This window comes from Micromesistius poutassou (assembly GCF_964030765.1).
Source record: "Micromesistius poutassou genome assembly, chromosome: 6".
Taxonomy (NCBI): Eukaryota; Metazoa; Chordata; class Actinopteri; order Gadiformes; family Gadidae; genus Micromesistius; species Micromesistius poutassou.
Window position 1 is genome coordinate 297,850 of NC_140276.1, and position 25,000 is coordinate 322,849.

The 25,000-nt window shown below is 49.0% G+C and overlaps 1 protein-coding gene across 1 annotated transcript in view; it reads left to right on the forward strand.

The window, feature by feature from the left end:
* The window catches only part of diaph2 (diaphanous-related formin 2), a 287,889-nt gene that overhangs the window by 118,538 nt on the left and 144,351 nt on the right, over window positions 1-25,000 (forward strand). The window contains exon 11 of the mRNA XM_084469060.1: window positions 3,109-3,223. Coding sequence (XP_084325186.1) covers window positions 3,109-3,223 — 115 coding nt within the window. The remainder of the gene's footprint in view (window positions 1-3,108; window positions 3,224-25,000) is intronic.

Genomic DNA, 25,000 nt, shown 5'->3' on the forward strand with positions numbered 1-25,000 from the left:
AGGGGGCAGGGGGAGAGAGAGAGAGAGAGAGAGAGAGAGAGAGAGAGAGAGAGAGAGAGAGAGAGAGAGAGAGAGAGAGAGGCTATTGTTTCATTGCTCCTCACCCCTGTCTCCTAGACTTGCATGGGCTAAGCGATGTCACTATGTGTGACACTCTCTCCAGTCCCATGAGGGGGGGGGGGGTAAAGCAGGGCCAGCTCTCTCCTCAGTCAATGAACAAATCGGTTGTGAGGAGAGGGCGAGGGAGTCACCCAGGGGGAGAGAAGGGGGGGCCACATCCTGTGAGTAAACACAGGGAATACAAAACACTTTGTTATTTCTTAAGGCCGCCTTGCCTGGGAATGCTAAGAAGCCAGGGGCCGAGGGTTAACTTTTATAATTGTTGGACTCACTTTTACCCAGCATGCACCAGCTTCATCAGCTGCTGCTGCAGTGGGGAGTCCAGGGGTGGTGTAATGTAATGTCCCCCTGCAGTCAGACCCACGGGGGGGGGGGGGATGGGGGGGGGGCAGGCCATTATCACACGCACGCTGTTAAAGTAAACGATTGCTCAGTCAGAGTGAGACTGCAGCAGCGCTGGTACCCCAGATCTCCCTATAGCCCCCCCCCCCCCCCGACCTGACACCTGCCAGACCCCCCCCCCCCCCCCCCCCCCCCCCTCCCCGCCCCGCCGAGTCACACGGCGTTCCCCTTCCACTGACCTCTCTCTCAGACGCAGTGCCTGTGTTCAGCACGGGGAACGACCGGCCGGGGAGTCACACGCCACGGCTGAGCTGTGTCTGACCCCGCCTGCTGCAGCCCCCACCGAGCTGTGGTGGAGGTCGGGTCATCATCCTCATCGTTATCATCATCATCGTCGTCTTCATCTTTTCTTCTTTGCCTTTGTCTTCTTCTCCTTCTTCTCCTCCTCCCTCTTCTTCTCCTCCTTCCTTCTTCTTCTCCTCCTTCTTCTTCTCCTCCTCCCTCTTCTTCTCCTCCTCCCTCTTCTTCTCCTCCTCCCTCTTCTTCTCCTCCTTCCTCTTCTTCTCCTTCTTCTTCTCCTCCTTCCTCTTCTTCTCCTTCTCCTTCTTCTCCTTCCTTCTTCTCCTTCTTCTTCTTCTCCTCCTTCTTCTTCCTCTTCTCCTTCTTCTCCTTCCTCTTCTCCTTCTCCTTCTTCTTCTTCTCCTTCTCCTTCTTCTTCTTCTCCTTCTCCTTCTTCTTCTTCTCCTTCTTCTTCTTCTCCTCCTTCTTCTTCCTCTTCTTCTTCTTCTTCTCCTCCTTCTCCTCCTCCTCCTCCCTCTTCCTCCTCCTCCTCCCTCTTCCTCCTCCTCTGTATTCATCGTCAGCCTTGCTACCACGCGCCCTTGATCAGCCGCCGTCGGCCATATTCAATCAGTCAGCTGACTTGGCCGAGGCCCCCAGGGGCCGTTCGTGTGGAGCTCATGTTGGGGGGGGGGGCTCAGCGCTGTGGGGGCGCAGATGGGTTCATACATAGAGTCGTCAGGACTCCCCTTACGCCTCACTGGGTCACGTGCACTGCCCCACTCCCACGTGCACGCCCCCGATACCCAATGTGCTGTGAAGAAACGAGTATAAACACTCCTTCCTCCGCTGGAGCCCCCTCACCTTACAGTCTAATGAATTGATATCTGGATATATATCGTGTCTCATGTATAATTCACAGCCAGCATATCACATATTTTATGATTTCATGATGAAACCTAAACTAGTGTTTAAAGTTGCATTAGCCCACTTGTGAACCCCCCTGCTGGCGCCGCCGCTCTGGACGCACACACACACACAGACACGCACGCGCACACACACACACACTCACGCGTGTGCGTGCGGAAGTGATGCAACCGCGGGAGTGCCCGGCGCCCCGGCTCTCTCCCGGGGTGCTCTCTGAAGTCTCACCCCTCTGCGCCGCTCCTCTGCGCTCCGCCACCGCACGTCTGCCGGGGTTAACGGCCGAGGTGCAACCGCCCCGCAACAGAGCGGCCCGGGGACGGCCGCCGCGCCGGAGCCCCGCACTGTCACACATCAAGTGCCCCGCAAAGTGCCTGATACACATTCAGTCTGACCTCACGCAGTGATACATGCATTAGCAGGGGAGAGCGGTGGACGCCGCGCGCGTTAAAGAGCCCTGTGTTCCTCCCAGGCTGCTTTCATCTATTATCCATCGGGGGGGGGGGGGGGGGGTGTGTGTGTGTGTGTGTGTGTGTCTGCGTTCATACTTGCTTTTGTGCGTACATGCTTGCGCATGTGTGTGTGTGTGTGTGTGTGTGTGTGTGTGTGTGTGTGTGTGTGTGTGTGTGTGTGTGTGTGTGTGCGTTCGTACTTGCTTTTGTGCGTGCGTGCGTGCGTGCGTGCGTGCGTGCGTGCGTGTACATTTTTAATCCTGTGGGTGAGCGTGTTGTTTCTTGCTGTGTGTGGGAGTGAGTCTGCTGACGTTAAGCCAGTTCACAGCGGTCCAGGTTGGAGGACAGAATAGAGATCTGTCTCTGGGTGGGCTGAACGGAGATATGCATATCTTTGTATTTGGCTCAGGAGAAAGTCTTCTGCTAGAGTCAACCCGCTCTGTCTACCAATCTCCCCAGCTCTATCATTTTGATACAACATGACTAAATATCACATACTCTGTCCTCTCCCCTGACAAAATGTCCACACATTTTAATTTACCACCAATTAAGTTTTTTTTCTGACTTTTCTGCCTGATATGTTAACTTATCAAGTGATATAATGTCTGCTTTTTTGTGATTTTTCCTCATAGGATCAGGACACACACACACACACACACACACACACACACACACACTCACATGCACACACACACACACGCTCACTCACTCACTCTCCCACACACACACACACACACACACACACACACGCTCACATGCACACACACACACACACACACACACACACACACACACACTCTCACTTTCACTCTCCCACACACACACACACACACACACACACACACACACACACACACACACACACTCATAAGCAGGAATACTCCCAGAGCTAGAACCCCAGCGTCTCTGGCGTAGAGGAACTTTTGAGTGGCAGTGCGTTGCGGTGAGGCCGTCTGATTGTGGCGATAATGGAATCCTTGTGTCATTGCAGATAGTGCCTCAGGAAATGGGGGAGAATTGCTTTTGGATCAAAGTCAAAGAGGAGAAGTTTGAGAATCCTGACCTTTTCGCCCAACTCTCCCTCACTTTCTCCTCACGGACCAAAGGTAAGGGGAAAATAATACTTTGTTCTCATCTCTCTTTTGCTCTGCCTTAATTATCACACACCCACACACACACACACACACACACACACACACACACACACACACACACGATGACACTCTACCACAAACTGACACACCCACAGACAAACACACACACACACACACACACGATGACACTCTACCACAAACTGACACACCCACAGACAAACACACACACACTTACACACACACACACACACACACACACACACACACACACACACACACACCTTCTAACCACTCATGGACACAATGCCAGGGTGCTTTAATCTACTGACCTGAATCATTTATCTCCATGGAACGTTCAAACGTGGTTAAAACATGCACTGGTGCTCTGGCGTGGAGCACTCTGCCGTTAGATATGATCCATTGAAATGTCTCTCTATCAATTAGGGCTACTGATGTCGTTTATCTGCAGTGCTGATGCATGGTGGGATGCCTCGGCACACACTGGCAGATTGTTTCATTTTACTCCACAAGCACTGTTGCACTGCTTACTCTGTGCACCCGTCTGTGTGCCTCTCTCTTGTGTGTTTGTGTGTGTGAGAGTGTGTGTGTGTGTGCGTGCGTGTGTGTGCGTGTGTCTGTGTGTGTGCGTGCATGCGTGTGTGTGTGTGTACTGGTACTGGAAACAGTCATGGTTGGGTAGAGCCTTCCCTTTTCCAGTCCAGTGGACCAGCGCTGCGTCTGGGGAGGCGTGGGTCTTTGAGAAGGGAGAGCCTGTGAGTTTGTCTCTGTCTCAGGCAGTTTGTCTGCTCAGGCACACAGGCAGCCACCTCCAGCACCGCCTCCTGCAGAGCCGTAGCACAGACGACACGTGCTCCGTGTGCCGCACACACACTCAAGAGGAAAACCAAAAACACCAACACACACGTCTGTGTGTGCGTTGTTTCGTTTCGTGTGTGTGTGTGTGTGTGCGTACGCCGAGTGCAACTTGATGCATACCTCCCCGGCCAATTTGATTGTGTTCCAGCGCTCTGACAGCGGTTGTGCCCCCCCCCCCCCCCCCCCCCACACACACACTCTAATTCCACCACTGGGGGGGATGTGGAGCACGTCAGCAGAACCCCGTCAGAACACGGAGTGGGTGGTGTGAGCCTGAATCACAGCCCCGTCAGGAGCTGCTTCCTCCGCCCGTAACTACGCCCTCTGTTTGGACAGTCAGCCTCTCTCTCCCTCTCCCACTTTTTCTCTCTTTCTCTCACTCTCTCTCTCTCTCTCTCTCTCTCTCCACTCACTCACTCACTCACTCACTCTCTCTCTCTCTCTCTCTCTCTCTCTCTCTCTCTCTCTCTCTCTCCCCATCCCTCATTCTCTTTCTGCCCCTTCTCTGTGTTTCCCCTCCTCCCTCCGTCTCGTTCTCCCTCTCTCTCGCCCTCTCTCTGTATTTTTCTGTCTCAGTCTATTTATCTTTCTGCCCACCACGGAGAACAAAACCCAGTTTTTAGTTGGCTTGCGTTTGGTCTTGTGGCTCTGTGCGGTACACAGCGGTCTGTGGGAGCGGTGCGTTCTGAGACAGAGGAAGGATCATGTGGGGCTAATGAAGCAGCAGGGTGCCCCTCGGGGGCCCGTCTCTTTTGGTGGTTCCACCGCAGGGGGGCGGGGGGCGGGGGGGGGTTTGTGATGTGGCTACATGACGTCTCCTCTCATCCACCCGCACCATTATATCATGGTAATGATGCTGCGGATGCTAATGCTAATAATCTGGATAATAATGGAAAGTCACACTCAAAACTTTGCTAATGCTAATAATAATAATAATGCTAATAATCTGGATAGTAATGGAAACTAACAGTCAATAGGTTAATAATGAAACTAATGCAAATTTTAATGATGCTAATAATCTGGATAATAAATTATTATCCTGATTATTAGCATTATTTTTATTTTCATTAGTTGCATTATTAGCCTTTTGACATTATTAGCCTTTTGACAGTCAATAGGCTAATAGTGGAACTAATGCAACAATAATAATAATGCAAATAATCATAATCATACTAATATATAATAATTATAATAATAATACTAATACATATAATCATACTATATTACAATATACTTTACTACAATATAATACTAAAGTCATGATCACAATCATCATAATACTATAATAATTATACAATTACATGACATTAACATACAATTTAAATGTAAAATGTAAAAAGGAAATGTGAATGTAATTCAGAATGTTAATCAATTAATTAATTAATAACAACTCCAACCAACGACTGTTGTGGCAAAATATTATGATTATATAATGTTCATAATTAATACAAAAAATATATATTTTTGGATGAATAAATCCATGGATGGGATATACTATTGTTATTGTAACTCTGTTGTTGACCGGGGAGAGTGTATGTAAACCAGCCTCTGGGTAACTCTGCCACATCAGTCACCACTTCAGTTAACACTTCAATGTAAACGTGTCAGAGTTAGCCTCCTGGCTAACTCTGACACGTTTACACTCAAGTGTTATCCTGCAATGTTGATTGATGTGTACGGCCCCTGCCAAATAACTCTAAAATAAAATTAAATAATACATAAATGGCCACTCTATATTCATCTCACCACTGCATTTATTCGCCAAACCTGACACCTCTCCACACACAACCACCCCCCGATTGTTCCCGGGCACATTTCCTCTGGATCCGTAGATCCTCTGCGAAAGAGCGAGGGAATAAAGGGCCAGCTCCGTGCTGCTGTGTGCTTTCCTCTGGCGGTGTAGGGATTCCTGATGCAGCAGCATCCCCCAGGGAGCCACTCTGAGGATCCCTATCAATTACCCAGCGAGTCCCCCTGAATCAGCGCTTTCCCCCTCTATTGTTAAAACACGGCTTGATTCACTCATGAATGAAAGATGCTGTTAAATGTTTCATACCTAAAACCCCTTTCTGTTTTTTTTTTTTATTTTATTTTATTTTTTTACCCCGCCTATCGGTAGAGCCGGGGCCAAGAGAGGAGGGCCTTTGATGTAGACGGTATTGCGGAATAAAACAAAATATTCATAAGAGCCAACCAGAATAGTATTGCTCTTTCTTTTCTTTTATTGATATGAGGGGATCTCGGAAGCACAAAGGAAATAATGTAGGACATATTTACAGAAAAAAAAAATCACAATCTACATACTGCGGCCGACTGTTCAGATAGCTTGTTATAGCACAGTATAGAGTATAGGAGGTAACCTTCAACAGCTCCAGGATACTGCTCCCACCGCGCCATATAGAATTGCACACTTTTGGTTTTAGGGAAGTTTTTCCTCCTCGGCCCCTGTTTTGTTCCAACCCACTCTATGCTAGCACAGTCTAGACGGGGATATTTAGAGGTACATCACACCTTGGGGCCGGCTGTGTTTTAAGGCAAGCAGGTCTAAATACCTCCCATGCAGCGGTGCCCTCTGAAAACGGAGCACATGGCTGTGCTAACCACAGGACCACCAGATTTACGCTCGCTGTAAACGGAGCACATGGCTGTGCTAACCTCAGGGCCACCCGACTCACACTCGCCCCTAGCATCGGAGAGGAGCAGGAGAGGAAAACCGAACAAAGGAGGCGAAAAAACAAAGGAAACTAAAGCAACACTTCTCTGGTCGTTTACTGATGGATTCTCTCTCTAGAACGCTGAAGCACTGTCGTCTCTTCCCCGCTAGCATCACGAGAGCAAAGTCGCGACCTAATGAGTTGCAGCAGGAAAATGGACACCATAATGAACTCTGCGTTTCCCCCACTGCTTTTGTTCCGTTGTTGTGATTCCGGGCTGTTTCGTCCTGTGTGCAGCAAAGGGACACAGCCCCAGTAATTACCATGAAAACATCAGGCGGAAATTAGCTGATGATATGGGAGCCATGAGACGACCGCGACCACAGTTCCCACCACACTGCTTCTCTTAGCCAAATCACCATCGCCTTATCAGCTATTAACCGCTACTGAGACTGCGTGGCTAAATGGACCAAAAAGCATGCAAGTTCATTATTAAGACTGTGCAGCTGTAAAGCGATCTGGGTGAGTCACTGGGCGTAGGATGCCCTGGGGATGCTTAGCAGCCCGTCTGTCCACTGTACTCACTGTCACTCGGTTGTTGTCCTTTAAGGCTTTAGCTCCATCTATCCATCGAGCTAGATATCTATCTATCTATCTGTCTTTCTTTCTCCCTCTCTCTCTGTCGGGCTGTCTGGCTCGGCTGATGTATTGGCGCGCATAGGCAGTTCAAATAGGCATATTTTGATGAAACTTGTTGTAATATATAGACTAGTTTTCTTCTGTCTGGTTGCACATCAGGGGAATGGTAGGAGTGGAACATCTACATTGTCAAAAATCTGGTTAATGGTACAATATGTCATGGACGTGCTGTACTAAATCAAAAAATGACTTATGGGTCACCAGAGATTGCAGGAACAAGTAAGGTCAGAATGTCAGCTTTTCCGACAACAATGGTACAGCCAGTACGTTCTCCTTTGAATCGTCCTTTCAGGGTCAGAACCCTTGTTTTGTTTTGGCCTGTTTGTTATGGTCATCTGTTGTATTAGAGTACCCCAGGTTGCGAGATATGAAACTAATTGGCACAGGAACAAAGCATGCAAAGGGATCAACAGAGATTCTAATAGATTCCACCCAACCTGCAACGCCTCATCCTCTTTCAGAAAGCTGCATCACCAGAGCGCTGCTGAAACATGAAATCGTAGGGTTGCATTTGAAAGATTGAGACAGCTTAGGCTGGCCACACACCAGGATAATTAGTCTGATTTTGTGCTCCCACTTCTGACTCAGGTCAGCAATTATTTCACTGGTTCTCCAATTCTTTTTTGCATGATTTTCCTGCGGGTTTGGGATATGTAAAGTTGGGATTCTCCCTCCCCAAACCTGATGGGGGTCACGCCATTTCAAAATCGGTTGCTCGGAATATAACGTTGCGCTCGGCTCGCACTCTTTCAGGGTCATCGACCTGGCAACCCGCGAGAGCGCGAGTCAGGGGAGGAGGGGGCGGGCGGAGACAACTCTCCGATGTTGTGGATTTGGACTGCAGTAAATATTTATTTTTATGCTTTATTCATGAAGAAACTGTGAGTTAGACAGGAAGGTATGGGAGAGAGAGAGCGAATGGCCACAGGCAGGAATTGAACCCTGGTCGTTGCCGTAAGGACTGAGCCTTTAATGGTACGTCCTGTAATGGTGAGCCGAGGGGCGCCCCCTACAGCGGCCATTTTAAACATGCGGTGTCATTGTTACATATTGCACCTTTAAGTTCATGGTAAGCACTGCCATAAAGTTGTGCTACAACAGCTCCTGTTTTCTTTGTAGGCCAAGAGCAACAGAAAAATCTTCTTCCTATTTGCAAATTATAAACTGCTTTGGCCACTCCTGCCCTGACTTCTGCCCATTTTAACCAGTCTGTGAAGCGAATCAGGCTAACTAGCTTTGAGATCAAGAGTCTGAACTCTGAAATAAACAAGTAAATAGGTACATAAATAAATCATTGAGATAATTGAGGGAATACATTAATCATGATTGAATTTAGAATCTTATTAAGCTGTTTAGTGTCATGCTTTACTTTGCTGATTGATTGACAATGGGCTCTCTGAAGTGGATCGACCCCTAGAGAGGAGCTGGAGCCTCTTCCTGGACGTGGCCTTCAGCAGCCGTGTCAGCAGGTCCAGCCTACATCCGGCCATGTTCTCTCACCCCTACCTCCCCGCTCTTCTCCAGAGGCCTATCGTCTTCCCCTCCTCGGCAGAGTGAGCTCCAGACTGTCAACACGGTCTCCAGACCTCCTGACCTTGTCCTCATTTAGGAGGCTGTTCTCCCTGGCAGACCAGGGAATCAGGTGCAGAGATGAGTTCCAAATTGGGTTTAATGTTTTCTTTGGTTATTTATTTTGCTCTACGAAAAACCTCTTGCTTATTCTTCCCATTGTGGATTATTTCTTTGTGTTTTTCAAAATAACAAATTATTAGTCCCATTTCTACCTTTTCTTTAAACCCCCTCCTCTGCCCGGTATGATGAACATGTATGGGTCTGGAGCCTGAGTGACCTTTAGCACATCCACTCTCCCCGTCGTCTCCTTAAGCTAATCATATGGAGCTGTGGCCCCCAACAAACACAATAGAAATGAGCCCTGTAGCCCAGGAACTGGGGACCACACCAACCACAGCACCATCTCCCTGCGTCCACAGAGCCTTGATGCAAACGGATAATAATAACCGTTGGAATATCCTGTAATTGATCCTGGGTGAGTGGGGGGTGGGGGTGGGGGGGTGGAAGGTAGGAGAGCCAGGTGCAGAGATGAGGGGGCTGGTGGTGGGGGAAATAGAGGGGAGAGAGTGTGAGAGTTTGGACTGGAGGGATATATTTGAGAAACAGACAGAAATAAGATGTAGAGGGAGAGAGAGAGATGGGTGAGGGGAGGGATGGGAGGGAAGAAGATGTAGAGAGATGAGAGGGAGAGAGAGATGGGGGGGGGTGGGGAGATGGGAGGGAGAAGAGAGGTGGGATGGGAGGGATGGATATAGATGGGTGGGAAGGACAGAGATGTGATAGAGAAGGAGTGGAGAGAGAAAAATGGATAAGAGATGATAAATTTTGCTCTCAATGTCTCCGTGGAATTGTGCAGCTCTTGCTATTTCATTTTATTGTTACCGGTAGTGAGTCTTAGGTTGAAGATCTTTCTTCCTTACCCTCCCTGCTGTATGGTGTGTATACATGTTGGATGTCAGTCACACCACCAGACAAGCCGGCCTCTACACAGTGATGCTCAGCCCCTTCTCAGGAGAGGTGGGTGGGAGGCTGTGGTCAGGATCTCTGGCATTTATCACAGAGGATTCAATCCAACGCAGCACCCATTACTAGAGCTTTCCCATTCCTCTCACCCCAGCTCCACCATCTCACACAGACACACACACACACACACACACACACACACACACACACACACACACATAGGGACACACACACAAACACACAGAGGGACACACACACAAACACACAGAGGGACACATACACACAAACACACACACACACATACTGAAGGACACACACACACACATACTGAAGGACACACACGCACACACACCCACACACACACACACCAAAGGACGCACACACACACACACACTCACCAAAGGACACACACACACACACACACACACACACACACACACACACACACACACACACACACACCCCCACACACACACACACACACACACACACACCAAATGACACACACACGCACACACACACACACACATTAACACACACACACAGACACACAATCAAGCCCACACACACAGAGGGTCACACACACACACACACACACACACACACACACACACAGTGACAGAAAGACACACACACTAACAAACACACAGTCACACATCCAATTCCGTGTGCGCACAGCGGAGCCCCCAATCCGTGCTACAAAGCCGCAGGCAGCGAGCGGTAATGACCCCCAGACACAGCGCCCGGGTAATGATGGGGGGGGGGGGCGTGGGAAGTTCTCTGCTGCTCCCTCCGCTCTAATAAGTCCCCTAATATCTGTGTTATCACCGAGGCCAACCGGGTTACCGGATCAAACGCCACCCCACAATGTCGCCCCCCCCCGCCCCACCCACATCCCCACCCCCCCCTCTCCTCTCCTCCCTCCCTCCCCTCTCCACCAAACCCTGCAGTGGGACGGAGAAGCAGCCGCTGCCCAGCTGTCTCTCAGCTCCGTGTGTGGAACACGTGCACACAGCCGCTGAACACGACCGGCGGCGGGTCGGTTCCAGCCCAGGCGCCCCCCCCCCCGCCCCCCCCCCCCCCCCCTTTGTGGCCGGAGGATTCTTTAAGTCTGTACTTTTTTAATGATGCTACCCCACAAGGAACGTTAACACAGCCCAGACTCATCACCCGTTCTACCGCTCTTCAGGGACTTTCGACGTTGTGATTTTTGCCCGACGCACACACAGTGTGGTGGTAACAGCGATGTGGGATGCATGCTCAGCCCATGAGCGTGCGTGCGTGCGTGCGTGCGTGCGTGTGTGCGCGTGCGTGAGCCAGCTCTTGTCTCTGCGTGGGCCGTGTTGGGCGTGTGTTGACCGCGCCCAGCCCCGTGCGGGGGTACCTGGCAGCAGTGTGCGGGCCGGGGTCCTATGGCGTGGAGGAAGAGGCTGGTCCTCGCTGATGCTTATTTAAAACAGAATCATCGACCGGCACATTGATTCCACAGGGGGAGACACTGTAAGCAGCTTTCACTCCTTCTTCTACTGCTCGCTTCCTTTGTTTGTCTCCTCTTCCTCCCTCTCCCCAACTCTCTCTCTCTCGCTCTCTCTCTCTCACTCCCTATCTCTCTCTCCCTCTCATTGCTCTCTCTCATTGCTCTCTCTCACTCCCTATCTCTCTCTCCCTCTCATTGCTCTCTCCCTCACTCCCTATCTCTCTCTCCCTCTCATTGCTCTCTCTCTCACATTGCTCTCTCTCTCACTCCCTATCTCTCTCTTTCTCCCTCATTGCTCTCTCTCTATTTCTCTCTCTCTTTCTACTGCGTCGCTGTTCTCTCTCCCTCTCATTGCTTGCTCTCTCTCTCTCTCCCACTTTCTCTCTCACTCCCTATCTTTCTCTCCCTCTCATTGCTCTCTCTCATTGCTCTCTCTCACTCCCTATCTCTCTCTCCCTCTCATTGCTCTCTCTCATTGCTCTCTCTCACTCCCTATCTCTCTCTGCCTCTCATTGCTCTCTCCCTCACTCCCTATCTCTCTCTCCCTCTCATTGCTCTCTCTCTCTCTCACTCCCTATCTCTCTCTCCCTCTCATTGCTCTCTCTCTCTCACTCCCTATCTCTCTCTCCCTCTCATTGCTCTCTCTCTCTCTCACTCCCTATCTCTCTCTCCCTCTCTCTCACTCCCTATCTCTCTCTCCCTCTCATTGCTCTCTCTCTCTCACTCCCTATCTCTCTCCCTCTCATTGCTCTCTCTCTCTCTCTCTCACTCCCTATCTCTCTCTCCCTCTCATTGCTCTCTCTCTCTCACTCCCTATCTCTCTCTCCCTCTCATTGCTCTCTCTCTCTCCCTCTCATTGCTCTCTCTCTCTCTCTCACTCCCTATCTCTCTCTCCCTCTCATTGCTCGCTCTCTCTCTCTCTCTCTCACACTCCCTATCTCTCTCGTCCCTCTCCACTGCTGCCTTTGTAAATCCATCTCCTTGAAGTTGTAGTCATCCATCCGGCCTCAAGGCTGCCGTGTCTCTCTGAGACTTAAACTCTGATGCACAACAACTATTGAGCACTCACAAGTGTTTTTGCATACACACAAACACAGAGACACACACACACACACACACACACACACACACACACACACACACACACACAATTATACAGCACTCCATCTTTCTCTGTCAGTGGGATGGGCTTCAAACAACATCCCGGCTCTTTTCACACACACTTCATTCATAAGCCGTCATTAGTGTCTGTGCAGCGAGAGCGGGATGGATGGAAGGGGAGGGAGGGAGATGTGTTCGATAACCCCAGACCTTTAATCATGCCGATTAATGTTTGCACTTTGGATTTTTAATGTTTGCAATGATTTCCAGCGCCGTAGATAGGGCATTACCTTGTTTGGTGGAAGAGCACGGGGGGGGATTCCTTCTGGAATGAGCTGTTTTGCTCATTCCAGAAGGAAAGCTATTGTTCTAATTGCTGGCTCAGGCAGGGAACATTTGTCTCAATAAAACACAAAGCACCCCGTGGTTAACTCCTCTCCGTTTGGGGCGTTCTGCCCACTGTGTCTCAGGGTCAGCCCTTTTTCCTTGCTCATCCCAGCACTTTTTTTTATATATCACCTATGAATGGAAATTAGGATCTTAAATATTAATGACATGTAATTGGTTTATTGTGCATTAGCGAGGGGGCACAGTTTCTGTGTGCGTGTTCATGTTTTGGGTGTGTGTGTGTGTGTGTGTGTCTGTGCACATGCGTGCATGTGTGTGTGTGTGTGTGTGCGTGTGCGTGTGCGTGTGCGTGTGTGTGTGTGTGTGTGTGTGTGTGTGTGTGATTGTATGCGTGCGTGCGTGCGTGCATGCGTGTGTGCGCGCGCACATACGTGTACATGTGTGTGTGTGTGTGTGCGTGTGCGTCTGTCTGTACGTGTGCGAGTGCACGTGTCTGTATGCACGTGTGCATGTGCACTTAGAAGGTGAGTGTGCCTTAGAAGGTGAGCTGGGGAAAATAGAAGTAAGACCCTCCCTGTTCTGCCTGATATTATCTTGCTGTGATGTCCCACTGATTTTAATCTCGGCTTCTCAGATGAGAGTCATTCTAGCTAACACCATGCACTTTAACTTTAGCCTCTCAAATATTAGCTCGCCTTGATGCCTGCATCCAAGGACCTCCCAAGATTACTCCCTTCTTACTTTTATGTGCCTTCAGGTACCCTGCAGAATTCATTGAAATTCCTTCCCATCTCTTCTTTATCTACAAATAAATACAAAAACTACACACCAGACACACACACGCACACTCGGTCTCACACACGCACATGCACGCAAACACATCTCACTCTTTTACCCTATCGTATCTTTGAATACAAGAAATAGGTTGTTGTATTATCCCTCGGCGTTAGATAAGCTACTGCTTATGTTCTGATTCTTCACACAATCTCTTTTCCCCTGAGAACAGGCCATGTGTTGTCATTGGCAGATTTAATGCAGAAAGGTGAGAGTGTTGTACACAAATACAAAAAAATGGAAATTTAAACGTTAAATATAATAATAATAAAATAGTATGAATATGTAATGACAAAAAAATTGTATTTCATCAATAAATAAAACCAACATGCTACCAAATATTGCCACTCTGAATCTGAAGAATGTAACATATTTTAATCAGAATCATGGATAAAGTAAACACCAGCAATTTACACACATTCTTCCTCTCCATGCATTGGAAACAAGTACAATAATACGGACCGCCGGAGCCCCATTAAAGGTGAGACTGAGAACTCAACGACAGAAACACAATCCAATACACTGGCACAGAAAAAAACAATGGATTTCTGTGCCCTCATCCACAGACAATAGCAACAGCGAGTGTCCCTGCTTCGTTGAGCCTACAAGTCCCATAAGCCCTTGTTGTGTTTGGTCTGATTGTCCCCCACAACAACAGCAACGCCATCATCTTGTGTGTGTTTTTGAGGAGATTTACTTCAAAATATTTGTAGGGGGCGCCGTGGCACACACTGCCGAATGATGACCAAGGCCAAGTTAAACTTTGGGGTGTATGGATCTCTTTCCTTAGCTTTCTAACCTTGTGTACCCTAAAAATGTATATTTCAAGCAGTAGGTTAATATCAGCCTTTGAGTTGATGGCCGGTATATCAGTGTGAAAAAGAGTCTCCTTGACACACAATGTTGTTGGTAGAAAACTTATTTTTACTTAAAACAAACAGCAGCTACTTATGCCAAGTTTAGGCTAGATAAACAGCTTTTCTCTTTTTGTAAATATGAATTTGTATTTTCGGAAATTGTTAATTTATTTTATTATGTTTATTTATTGCTGGGTCTGTTTTTTGGAAGTGAAAAAAAAATACTTGAGGTGTCGGTCTTTCAAAATGTGAGCTGACAATGACCTACTGCTCTGGGCTCATTGTACTCGATCAACATGGGGAGTGGTATGCTTATTTGTCATTCACAATGCAACAATGCATTCTCTGCATTCCCTGCAGAGTTTTCCCAAATGTAAGGAGTCGTTCTTCCCTTTATGCGGCTACTAATTTGGATAGGCTTGCACTGAACATATTTTGTAGCAAGACTTCCCTCGGCCTTGTGCCTGAAGCCAGCCCACCTACCCTCCCCGCCACGCTCTTCAGGACAGGAAGATCTGACCCCTGCGGTGGTGGACGGAGGTGAGGGCTGCGAGCTGCCAGTCACGTTCACACTGCGTTTGATGGTTTCAGTTCAATCCCTGGCTTGGCATGTTCTCGACGCACAGCAGTGAAAACAGATCTTGTTTACCAAAAGGGATTTCTTGCTGTCGTCCAGTAGCATGGCTCGGAATCCTCTGCACTATGTTAAAGTCTGTGGTGGAAGATACATCGCTTGCTTACATCGAGGCTTTGTTTGCTGCTGTGTTTGTACTCTGTTGACACATTGGTTCTGCCTGTGGACACTAGTGTCTTAGTGCTTGTGTTTTACCAAACACTTTGTTGAGATTAGAAGCTGTAGACTGAGCAATATTTTAACTTGGGTCACTGCACGCCTCAGCTTCCTTTGTCACAAGTTTTGCAGAGAAGGGGAAAGGGGGGAAGGAAATCTTGAATTGCTTCGTATGGCTGGATCCAACAGATCAGCATCTTTCTTGCAGATGGAAGGGCAACTTTTCAGCTGTACGCCCTACCTCTCTGGCTATATATACGTAAAGGCAAGTAGCCAGCTTGTCTTCAGCTCAATCAACACGTCCTCCAAATATCTGAGCTTGAGATGATCTTTACCTAACAGCCTGGAGAAAGTCTGACAAATGATGTAGTTGTCACATGAATGTCGTTCTATGGCCTTTTCAGCTGAACACTAAGGTAAAGGTAAAACATCTGGATTCGTCAGATACTCTTGTGTCTCACGAGTGGCCTCCAAACGGATCTTCTCTGCATCGGTGTTGGCTTCGACGCGTGCCTTTTCTTATTCATTTACCTTTCCCTCTCTATGCGCTTGAGTGCCTTGGCTCTGGCGACCCCTCCCTCTGTGTTGTCTTGGACGTGGAGTATGCATCCTCATCCATCTTCAGTTTGCTTCTGACACCTGCGTTCCCCGTACTGTATTGTGTGATGCTCAGATAGTGGTTGGATCAGGCTGATGTTGACAACGTGCTTGTCGCTCACATATAACACTGGCATCTTAGTTGCAACATAATTGTTGTCTTCAGTAGATTGCTATTTCTCACCTGGTCCTATATCCCTCAGTGTTAGATAACCAACTGTGTTCTGTGTCTTCCGAGTCAGTCAACATTTTCTCTGTCTCATCCCCAAACAACAGACCATGTGACGTCATTGGCAAATTTTATTTAGGAAGGGCAAACTGTTTTACATAAATAAACGGACAAACTATATAAATACAAAATGTTTATACATACACATTGATACATGTGTATGCAAATATGACAATGACAAAACCAAGAAACGTACCGTTATTGCCCGGCTGACTCAAAAAAACAACAATACATCTGTGAATTCAATCTAAACCATGGATGTACTGATTTGCAAAGTAAACAAGTTCTTCCTCACCTACACATTGAAAACTAACATATCAAGATGAACCACCAGAGCCCCCCTATAGGTGACACTGACTGCACCACAATAAATACAATATCAAACTCATAGGTATGGTATCTGTCTGCCAACATTCTTTTATTCAATTGCATAAGGCTCAGACCTTGGTTTCCAATTGCACCTCATAACGGTCGTGTTTCAGTTACACACTTCATTCTCCGCTCCTTAGACCTTGTTTAATACGAGCTACAAGGAATATTTTTATTTTATTTTGTATTCAGCATTATTTTTCCCCTAAAGGTTGGCCTTCCACCATTTACTCGTACACTTAGTATGCTGTCTCGCTGAATAAGGAAAATCTAACAAAATAAGATCCAAGTTAAAAGATGGAAAATATGATCAAATAGTTCCTGACGTCATTTTCCATTAGCTGCATTACAACCTGTTGCTTCACACAGAGCCCTTTGATTACTCTTGGAGAGGCAGATGTACCTTGTCCCCTTTCAACGTAAGGGGTGGGCCTCCTCAGGACTTGTGCTATATGCCTGCCAATGAGGTGTAGGGATCCATTTCATGCTGATCCATTTTATGCTCGCTGTTGACCGAGATCATGGCTCGCAATTGCAAATATTTAACTTCTATTTTCAACTGTGTACTCGTTTTATTTTATTTATTTATTTCCACCTCATGGGCTACAGATCCACATGCAGACTTGGGCCTTTTGGTAGGGAATCAGAATGTTAACACACAGCTATACTATGCACACCACACACACACACACACACACACACACACACACACCTAAAGGATATGTCGCTGTTGCAATGAGCATGGGTCCTGGTTGTGCAAACCAACCTGCTGGCTTAGTAACATGTTATCGTGTTTAATTTGTCTTTGAGCCTCTTCTGTGGAATTGGTTTTGGCTCAGGGGGTCCACCATAGACCTGCCAATATGTCTCGAGAGAGAGAGTGTGTGTGTGTGTGTGTGTGTGTGTGTGTGTGTGTGTGTGTGTGTGTGTGTGTGTGTGCGTGTGTGTGCGTGTGCGTGTGTGCGTGTGCGCGTGTGTGTGTGTGTGTGCGCACATGCATATGTTGCTGTGTGTGGGGCCTTGCCAGCAGTGCCAGGTAAACAATCAGAGGTTTAAGCTTAACAATTTGTGTTGAACCTGTTTTGCCATCTTGAATATAAAACGGTGTCTTCAACCGACACTTTGTCCTCTGTAGCTACTGCTTAGTCAAAGACAGGGCGCGGGTGTCAGCAGAGGAAGATGAGAGGAGAGGACCTGCTATCAGGTCCAGAGTGATGTTCTCCTTTTGAATCGACACGCTTTCCCGCGGGCCTTTCATTTCGTGTAATGAAACCTGACAGAACATTTTTTTTTTTTTTTTTTGCACAAATGCCGATGCTTTACAAATCCTCTACAAAGAATAACAGCAATGAAAATGTTGGCTGCGTGATAATTATGCACACATTATGTTCAGCCACAGGCAAAACAATAGGACACTATAGCACAGAACAAAGTGGAACAGTAGTAGTAGCAGTAAGGGCAAGTGAGGATGAATTAGTAAAGACATTGGATGTTTTATTTTTCAAGTGCACGACAAGGAGCGGTATTCAACAGTAGGCGGGAGCAGGATTCAATATGAACCATATTCTCTTACCGTTAAACTGTATACAATTAACCAAGCTGATGAATGCGTCACACACGTCGTCCATCATCCCTGCGTCCACGTCAGCTCTCCCCCCGTTCGTCTGGTACAAATGATCATTATTAGTATTATTAAATTGTAAATCGCGTGCGGAGATATGGTAATGTTCTAAAGGTTATTATACATACTAGTGGGGTGATTTAATAGTCTGACTGTAAGTGAACTATGGGTAGGGGTGTTCCCTCGCTGAGCGGAGCACAATGACTCTGATAAATCACGGGGAGGCTAACGCTGCTGCCAGGTGCTCCAGGAAACACTCTCTCTCCAGATTGCAGCATTTGCAGATTGTTGTTGTTGTTGATTTTTTTCTTTTAGTTAGTTTGTTCCTCCCCCTCTCTCCGTTGTCTCCCCTTTTTGACAATGTTTTATTAAACACGCAGGGTGCGGTTTGGGAGAGAGCAGCAGCAGCAGCGGTGGAGCCCTAAGCCGCCGAGTGATGAATGTGTGGAGGTCTGCTGTAAAACGCACACCATTATTTTAATGATGGCTGCAGTCGGTTGTTTGACTTTGGTCCAATCTCTCGCTGTATAAACAAACAAGGGAGAACTGGCAGGACCCTGGAGGGCCAGGGCCTGCTGTGCAGTCCACGCACACACACGCACACACACACACACACACACACACACACACACACACACACACACACACACACACACACACACACACACACACACACACACAGAGAAACACACAATCAGACACACACACACACACACACACACACACACACACAGAGAAACACACAATCAGACACACACACACACACACACACACACACACTCCGCCACAAACACACAAAAATGAACATGCCTACAGACACAAACACACACAAAGAGTATCCGAACAAACTGAGCCCATGCGTGTGCGTGCCCTGTGCAGCTATACATCCATTTGTTCAACTGAGGAACAGTGTAAGTGCTTTAAAGGCCCTGGGTTATCCTACACATCAAAGAGAGGTGTCCGCACCAGACACAGGATGTAGGGGAACCAGCCACGCCCACACCAGCCACACGTCCTCACATGGTGTGTGACTGAATGTGTCGTTCCCACGTTCATCTCTCCACGTTGATGCTCTTCGTCGCCACACAGACACACGCGGCCCAGCGAGCCTCCATCCCAGGGCCGTCAGCCTCTCTGGGCTGATTAGCAGCTAACACCTGACTGGAGACACACTGGAGATCCGGATGAGAAGTTAGTCTTCATCCAACAGGCCTGGGCGGTGGAATGGTGTAGCGAGGTGTTTATAGATACCTGAGGTATGAGTCAATGTACCACCTAGCACAGCGCTCCTCTTTCTGTTCACCTTGTTCCCCACATCCTATGAATGCAAAGTAGCCCTGAACAGCCAGCCCAGCTCAAAGGCTGTTTAGAAGTGCATCCCACCAGCTCTACTACAGTCAGAAGCAGGTAGAAACCCTGCATGGCCAGTGGAGCTCTGTTGGAGCTCTGTGTGGAACCCACACAGCTGCATAATGCAGCTTACACCTACTCTCCATTGTTGTACGCTGGTGGAACCTATCGCAGTGCACACGTATTCCTCGGGATCGGGACCCAATCTATGGAAGGAGGCAGCGTTCGTCCCGTCTGTTCACTATACCACAGACAACTTGAGGGTTGTCCATGTTGGCAGATTGCACACTGGACACACAGCGTTGTAGGCTGGACAATGTCAGACACGCTGCAATGACTTCAAACTCCTATTTGGTTTCTTTTCTTATTATAATATTTACCTGACACAAACGCCGTACAGCGTGCGCCCGGTGAAAGGTCACAGGGCGTAGGGAGCAGTAGACGGCGCCCGGGGGCCTCTCATCCGGGTCGCCGGCCCGGTGGGAGCAGAGCAGGGAGGCGTGCCCGGCGGTGGTTCAGTCCTCAGACACAGGAACGGTTCCGCGGTGATCACAGGTACTTCTGCAGCCCTGCCCTTCCTCTAACCTGCTCGCCGCTTTCCAGCTCACTCCCCCCCCCCGCCCCCCCCAAAGTCCACGGAGCCACTGTGGGGGGAAGCAGCTTATTAACCTCTCGGACGCCACGGGCGTCTCTGGGAAGAAGAAACACACCTCAGACGCACGTTGTAAGACATATTAACCTTCCAGGATTGATACGCCGTGATTTAATTTTAATCACACTAAGCAGTGAGGCATGCTCGCAAAAAATATCCATGTCCGGTGCCAAACATGCAGAACATATTACACTTTTCATCTCTCCACAGGCGGGACACGGCTGGGATGGCCGGCTGCATAGCAATAAGCAGAACCCCCCCCCGGACACGCTATCATAGCTCACTGCGGTTCCTTATGGTTCTGTTCTATAGCTCACTGTGGTGCTGTGGTTCCTTATGGTTCTGTTCTATAGCTCACTGTGGTTCCTTATGGTTCCTCTCTGTTCTATAGCTCACTGTGGTGCTGCGGTTCCTTATGGTTCTGTTCTATAGCTCACTGTGGTGCTGCGGTTCCTTATGGTTCTGTTCTATAGCTCACTGTGGTGCTGCGGTTCCTTATGGTTCTGTTCTATAGCTCACTGTGGTGCTGCGGTTCCTTATGGTTCCTCTCTGTTCTATAGCTCTGTGGTTCCTTATGGTTCTGTTCTATAGCTCACTGTGGTGCTGCGGTTCCTTATGGTTCCTCTCTGTTCTATAGCTCACTGTGGTGCTGCGGTTCCTTATGGTTCCTCTCTGTTCTATAGCTCTGTGGTTCCTTATGGTTCTGTTCTATAGCTCACTGTGGTGCTGCGGTTCCTTATGGTTCTGTTCTATAGCTCACTGTGGTGCTGCGGTTCCTTATGGTTCCTCTCTGTTCTAGGGTTCTCTGTTCTCTGCTGTGTACCTTATGGAAAAAAGCTAAACCAGGTCTAAAGGAGATCCTGTACATACAGACTGACTCATCATGGTTCATAGCTCCGGCTGTTCACCTGTTCACCTGTTCACCTGTTGACTGAACAGCGACGGCTGTTCAGACTGTTCACCTGTTCACCTGTTCACCTGTTCACCTGGTCACTGAACAGCGACGGCTGTTCAGTGACCAGGTGAACAGGTGAACAGTCTGAACAGGTGAACAGTCTGAACAGCGACGGCTGTTCAGACTGTTCACCTGGTCAGACTGTTCACCTGTTCACCTGTTCACCTGTTGACTGAACAGCGACGGCTGTTCAGACTGTTCACCTGTTCAGACTGTTCACCTGGTCAGACTGTTCACCTGTTCAGACTGTTCACCTGGTCAGACTGTTCACCTGTTCAGACTGTTCACCTGGTCAGACTGTTCACCTGTTCAGACTGTTCACCTGTTCAGACTGTTCACCTGGTCAGACTGTTCACCTGTTCAGACTGTTCACCTGTTCAGACTGTTCACCTGTTCAGACTGTTCACCTGTTCAGACTGTTCACCTGGTCAGACTGTTCACCTGTTCAGACTGTTCACCTGTTCAGACTGTTCACCTGGTCAGACTGTTCACCTGTTCAGACTGTTCACCTGTTCAGACTGTTCACCTGTTCAGACTGTTCACCTGGTGCCTAGTGTGCAGCAGAGCGATGTGACTGCGCTCAACAGGACATTGATAATACCAGCAGGGAGACCATGGACACTAACCGTTCTGGGATCCTCCTGGTGTCCCCCGGGGGCCTCTCTGGGGGTCTCTACTGCGGGAGGCGTCTTGGGGCCCCACAGTAAACAGATATGGGGGAAAAAGAGTGAATATCCCTATCTGTGTGTGTGTGTTTGTGTTTATTGGCGTCAGGGTCGCATGTCCCTGAAGAGGTTCATGTTACAATAAAATACCTTTTCCCTCTGATAACACGGCTACTTACTGAAGAATCCAATAGTTTGACCAACAGAACCAAACATGGTTTTATTGGATGAAATATGATTTTATCGCATCGGCAGAGGAAAATATTCTGTTGAAGAACTGCGTCCATGGCAACAGTCTGTATTTCATAGCAGCTGCCTGCTTTTCAGAAAGGTCGTAATTGACCAATCATAATCGAGTATTCATCAAAGCCCTGTAATAAAATATATCAATACGACCTTCACTCTTTGTGTGATTACAGCGACTGAGTGTTGATGTGTCAGGAAGCCAAGCGACCTCTCCAGCTCCTTAGAGTGCTAAGGGCGACACGCACACGCGCACACACACACACACCACACACACACACACACACACACACACACATTCACACACACACACACACACACACACACACACTCACACACCTGCAGATAACCACAGAAAAACACAACAATCTTCTGGTTGCCATTGCTATTCACATTCAGATGGACGCACCCGGTCAGATATTCAATGCTGCACCCGTTCAGTTGGTCTCTCCGGGCACCTATCCCGATCGATCCGGGCCAATTTATCCCAGGGAAATGCCATACATCTTTTAGGCGTCTGCTACAGCTGTATCCATAATTGACGATGCGCCGGGCTCTCCAGCGATGCAATTAGGCTCTCCCGCCGTGCACTGCAGCCAGGGGAGGGCCGGGTGCAGAGGGGTCACCTCGTAGCTCATTACTCTGCTGCTGACACCAGTGGCCCGCCATGCCCACCCTGCAGCCCCACACCACCCCCCTCCCCCTCCTCCTCTCCCAACGCTGGGCGGAGCAGACACCCACAGGCAGGGTACCACCTCCAGGGTACCACCTCCAGGGTCCCACCTCCAGGGTACCACCTCCAGGGTCCCACCTCCTCCAACCCAGACCCCCAGCGGGCCACCCGGACACCACCTCCTCCACCTCCACCTCCTCCACCTCCTCCATCACCACCATCACCACCTCCACCACCACAACCACCTCTACCACCTCCTCCACCATCCCCACCACCACCTCCACCACCACAACCACCTCTACCACCTCCTCCACCATCCCCACCACCATCACCACCTCCACCACCACCACAACCACCTCCTCCATCACCACAACCACCTCCTCCAACCCAGGCCCCCAGCGGGCCACCAGGAGACCAACTCCTCCACCATCACCACCTCCACCACCACTACCATCACCACCTCCACCATCACCATCACCACCTCCACCACAACCACCTCCGCCACCATCACCATCACCACCTCCACCACAACCACCTCCGCCACCATCACCACCTCCACCACAACCACCTCCATCACCATCCCCACCACCACCACCTCCTCCACCATCACCACCTCCACCACAACCACCTCCATCACCATCCCCACCACCACCACCTCCTCCACCATCACCACCTCCACCACAACCACCTCCGCCACCATCACCATCACCACCCCCACCACCACCACCTCCACCACTGATCTGATGTCTGAGATCTGATATGAGGGATGGATGAATGCAATAAAACATATTGGGTTACGTAAACACAAGTGCACACTGAAACACAGACATGCAGTCCTACACACACAAACACACATACACATGAATACATATTGAATCACATGAATACACATGAATGCATACATATGCAGGCTGGTTTAATGTTTAAAATGTAGGGTCGGCAGTTTGGAGAAACCAGCCAGCGTAAGGTATATTTTGAAAGTTTCTAACTTTTTTCTAACCAAATGTTAGAAACCCTGTATTCAGGCCTCCCTCCAAAGCCACGCCCCCAAAACACATCACTAGCTGGCTAGCATTAGCAGAAGCTCTGCTTAGCCTTGTGGAAGACTACGGTAACGAGCGCTGAGCGCACGGGCACACCGTGTGCATGTAGCCCGGTGGGCAGCTAGACAGACAGGTAGCCTGTCTAATCATTTATGCAGACTAAATGAAACAATTAGACGGCCTTATTGGGCCTGCGACAGCCACAGATACCAGGTTGTTTATATTTTTGTCCGAGCGTTGGATTTATTGATTGATGTCGGGACGTTAAGAGAATGCAAACAAATATGCCCCAAAAAAAAAAAAAAAAAAATGCATCCAAAATAAATTGCCTAGTCCGGCTTTAATGGGCGTTGTGACGGGCAGATTGTGGAGGGAGAGAGTCGATGGTGGCGGGCAGGTGGTGCCGGGGGCCCCGGCGGCGGCGGACCACTTACAGCGCTGCAGGGTTAATTGTTTTCCATGCGTCTGGGGTCCCAAGGCGTCACCCTGCGGTATGACTGGCAGCCTGCCCAGCCAGGGGGCCGGGGGAGCAGGAGGAGGTGGTGCTAGAGGGGGTGGAGGAGGTAGAGGCAGTGGTAGAGGAGTAGGTGGTAGTGGTGGAGGCGGTGGAGGGGTTTGAGGAGGTGGTAGTGGAGGAGGAGGAGGAGGAGGTGTTGGAGGGGGCGGCGGTAGTGGAGTGGTTGAGGCGAAAGCACAGTGTGCCAGGCTGAAACAAGCCAGCCACATCCACGGACGGTGGGACGCAGGATGTTTCGGTGGTGTAGGGTGTTAGTGGCTGCTCTGGTCGGTTTCACACGCAGGAGTCTACTTGAGAAGGAGTCAACGCAGACTCCTTTAATTAGCTTCAGCTCCAATGATCTCATCATAGGTGATTCTGTTTGGTCATCCACTGTTCATCACTCATGTGTGTGTGTGTGTGTGTGTGTGTGTGTGTGTGTGCGTGTGCGTGTGCGTCTGTGGGTGCGTGTGCATGTTTGTTTGTGTGTTAATTAAGACTCCCGGTGGTGTGTAATTAACACAACAGAAAATGTCCCCAAAGGGTAAGATTAATGTTGAACACATTAGACACAATGGGGCCTGAGAGAGAGCTTTTTTTCCTCTTTCATTGTGTGTGTGTGTGTGTGTGTGTGTGTGTGCGTGTGCGTGCGTGCGTGCGTGCGTGCGTGCGTGCGTGCGTGCATTTGCTTGTTCATGTGTATATGCGCGCATGCTCATGCCTTT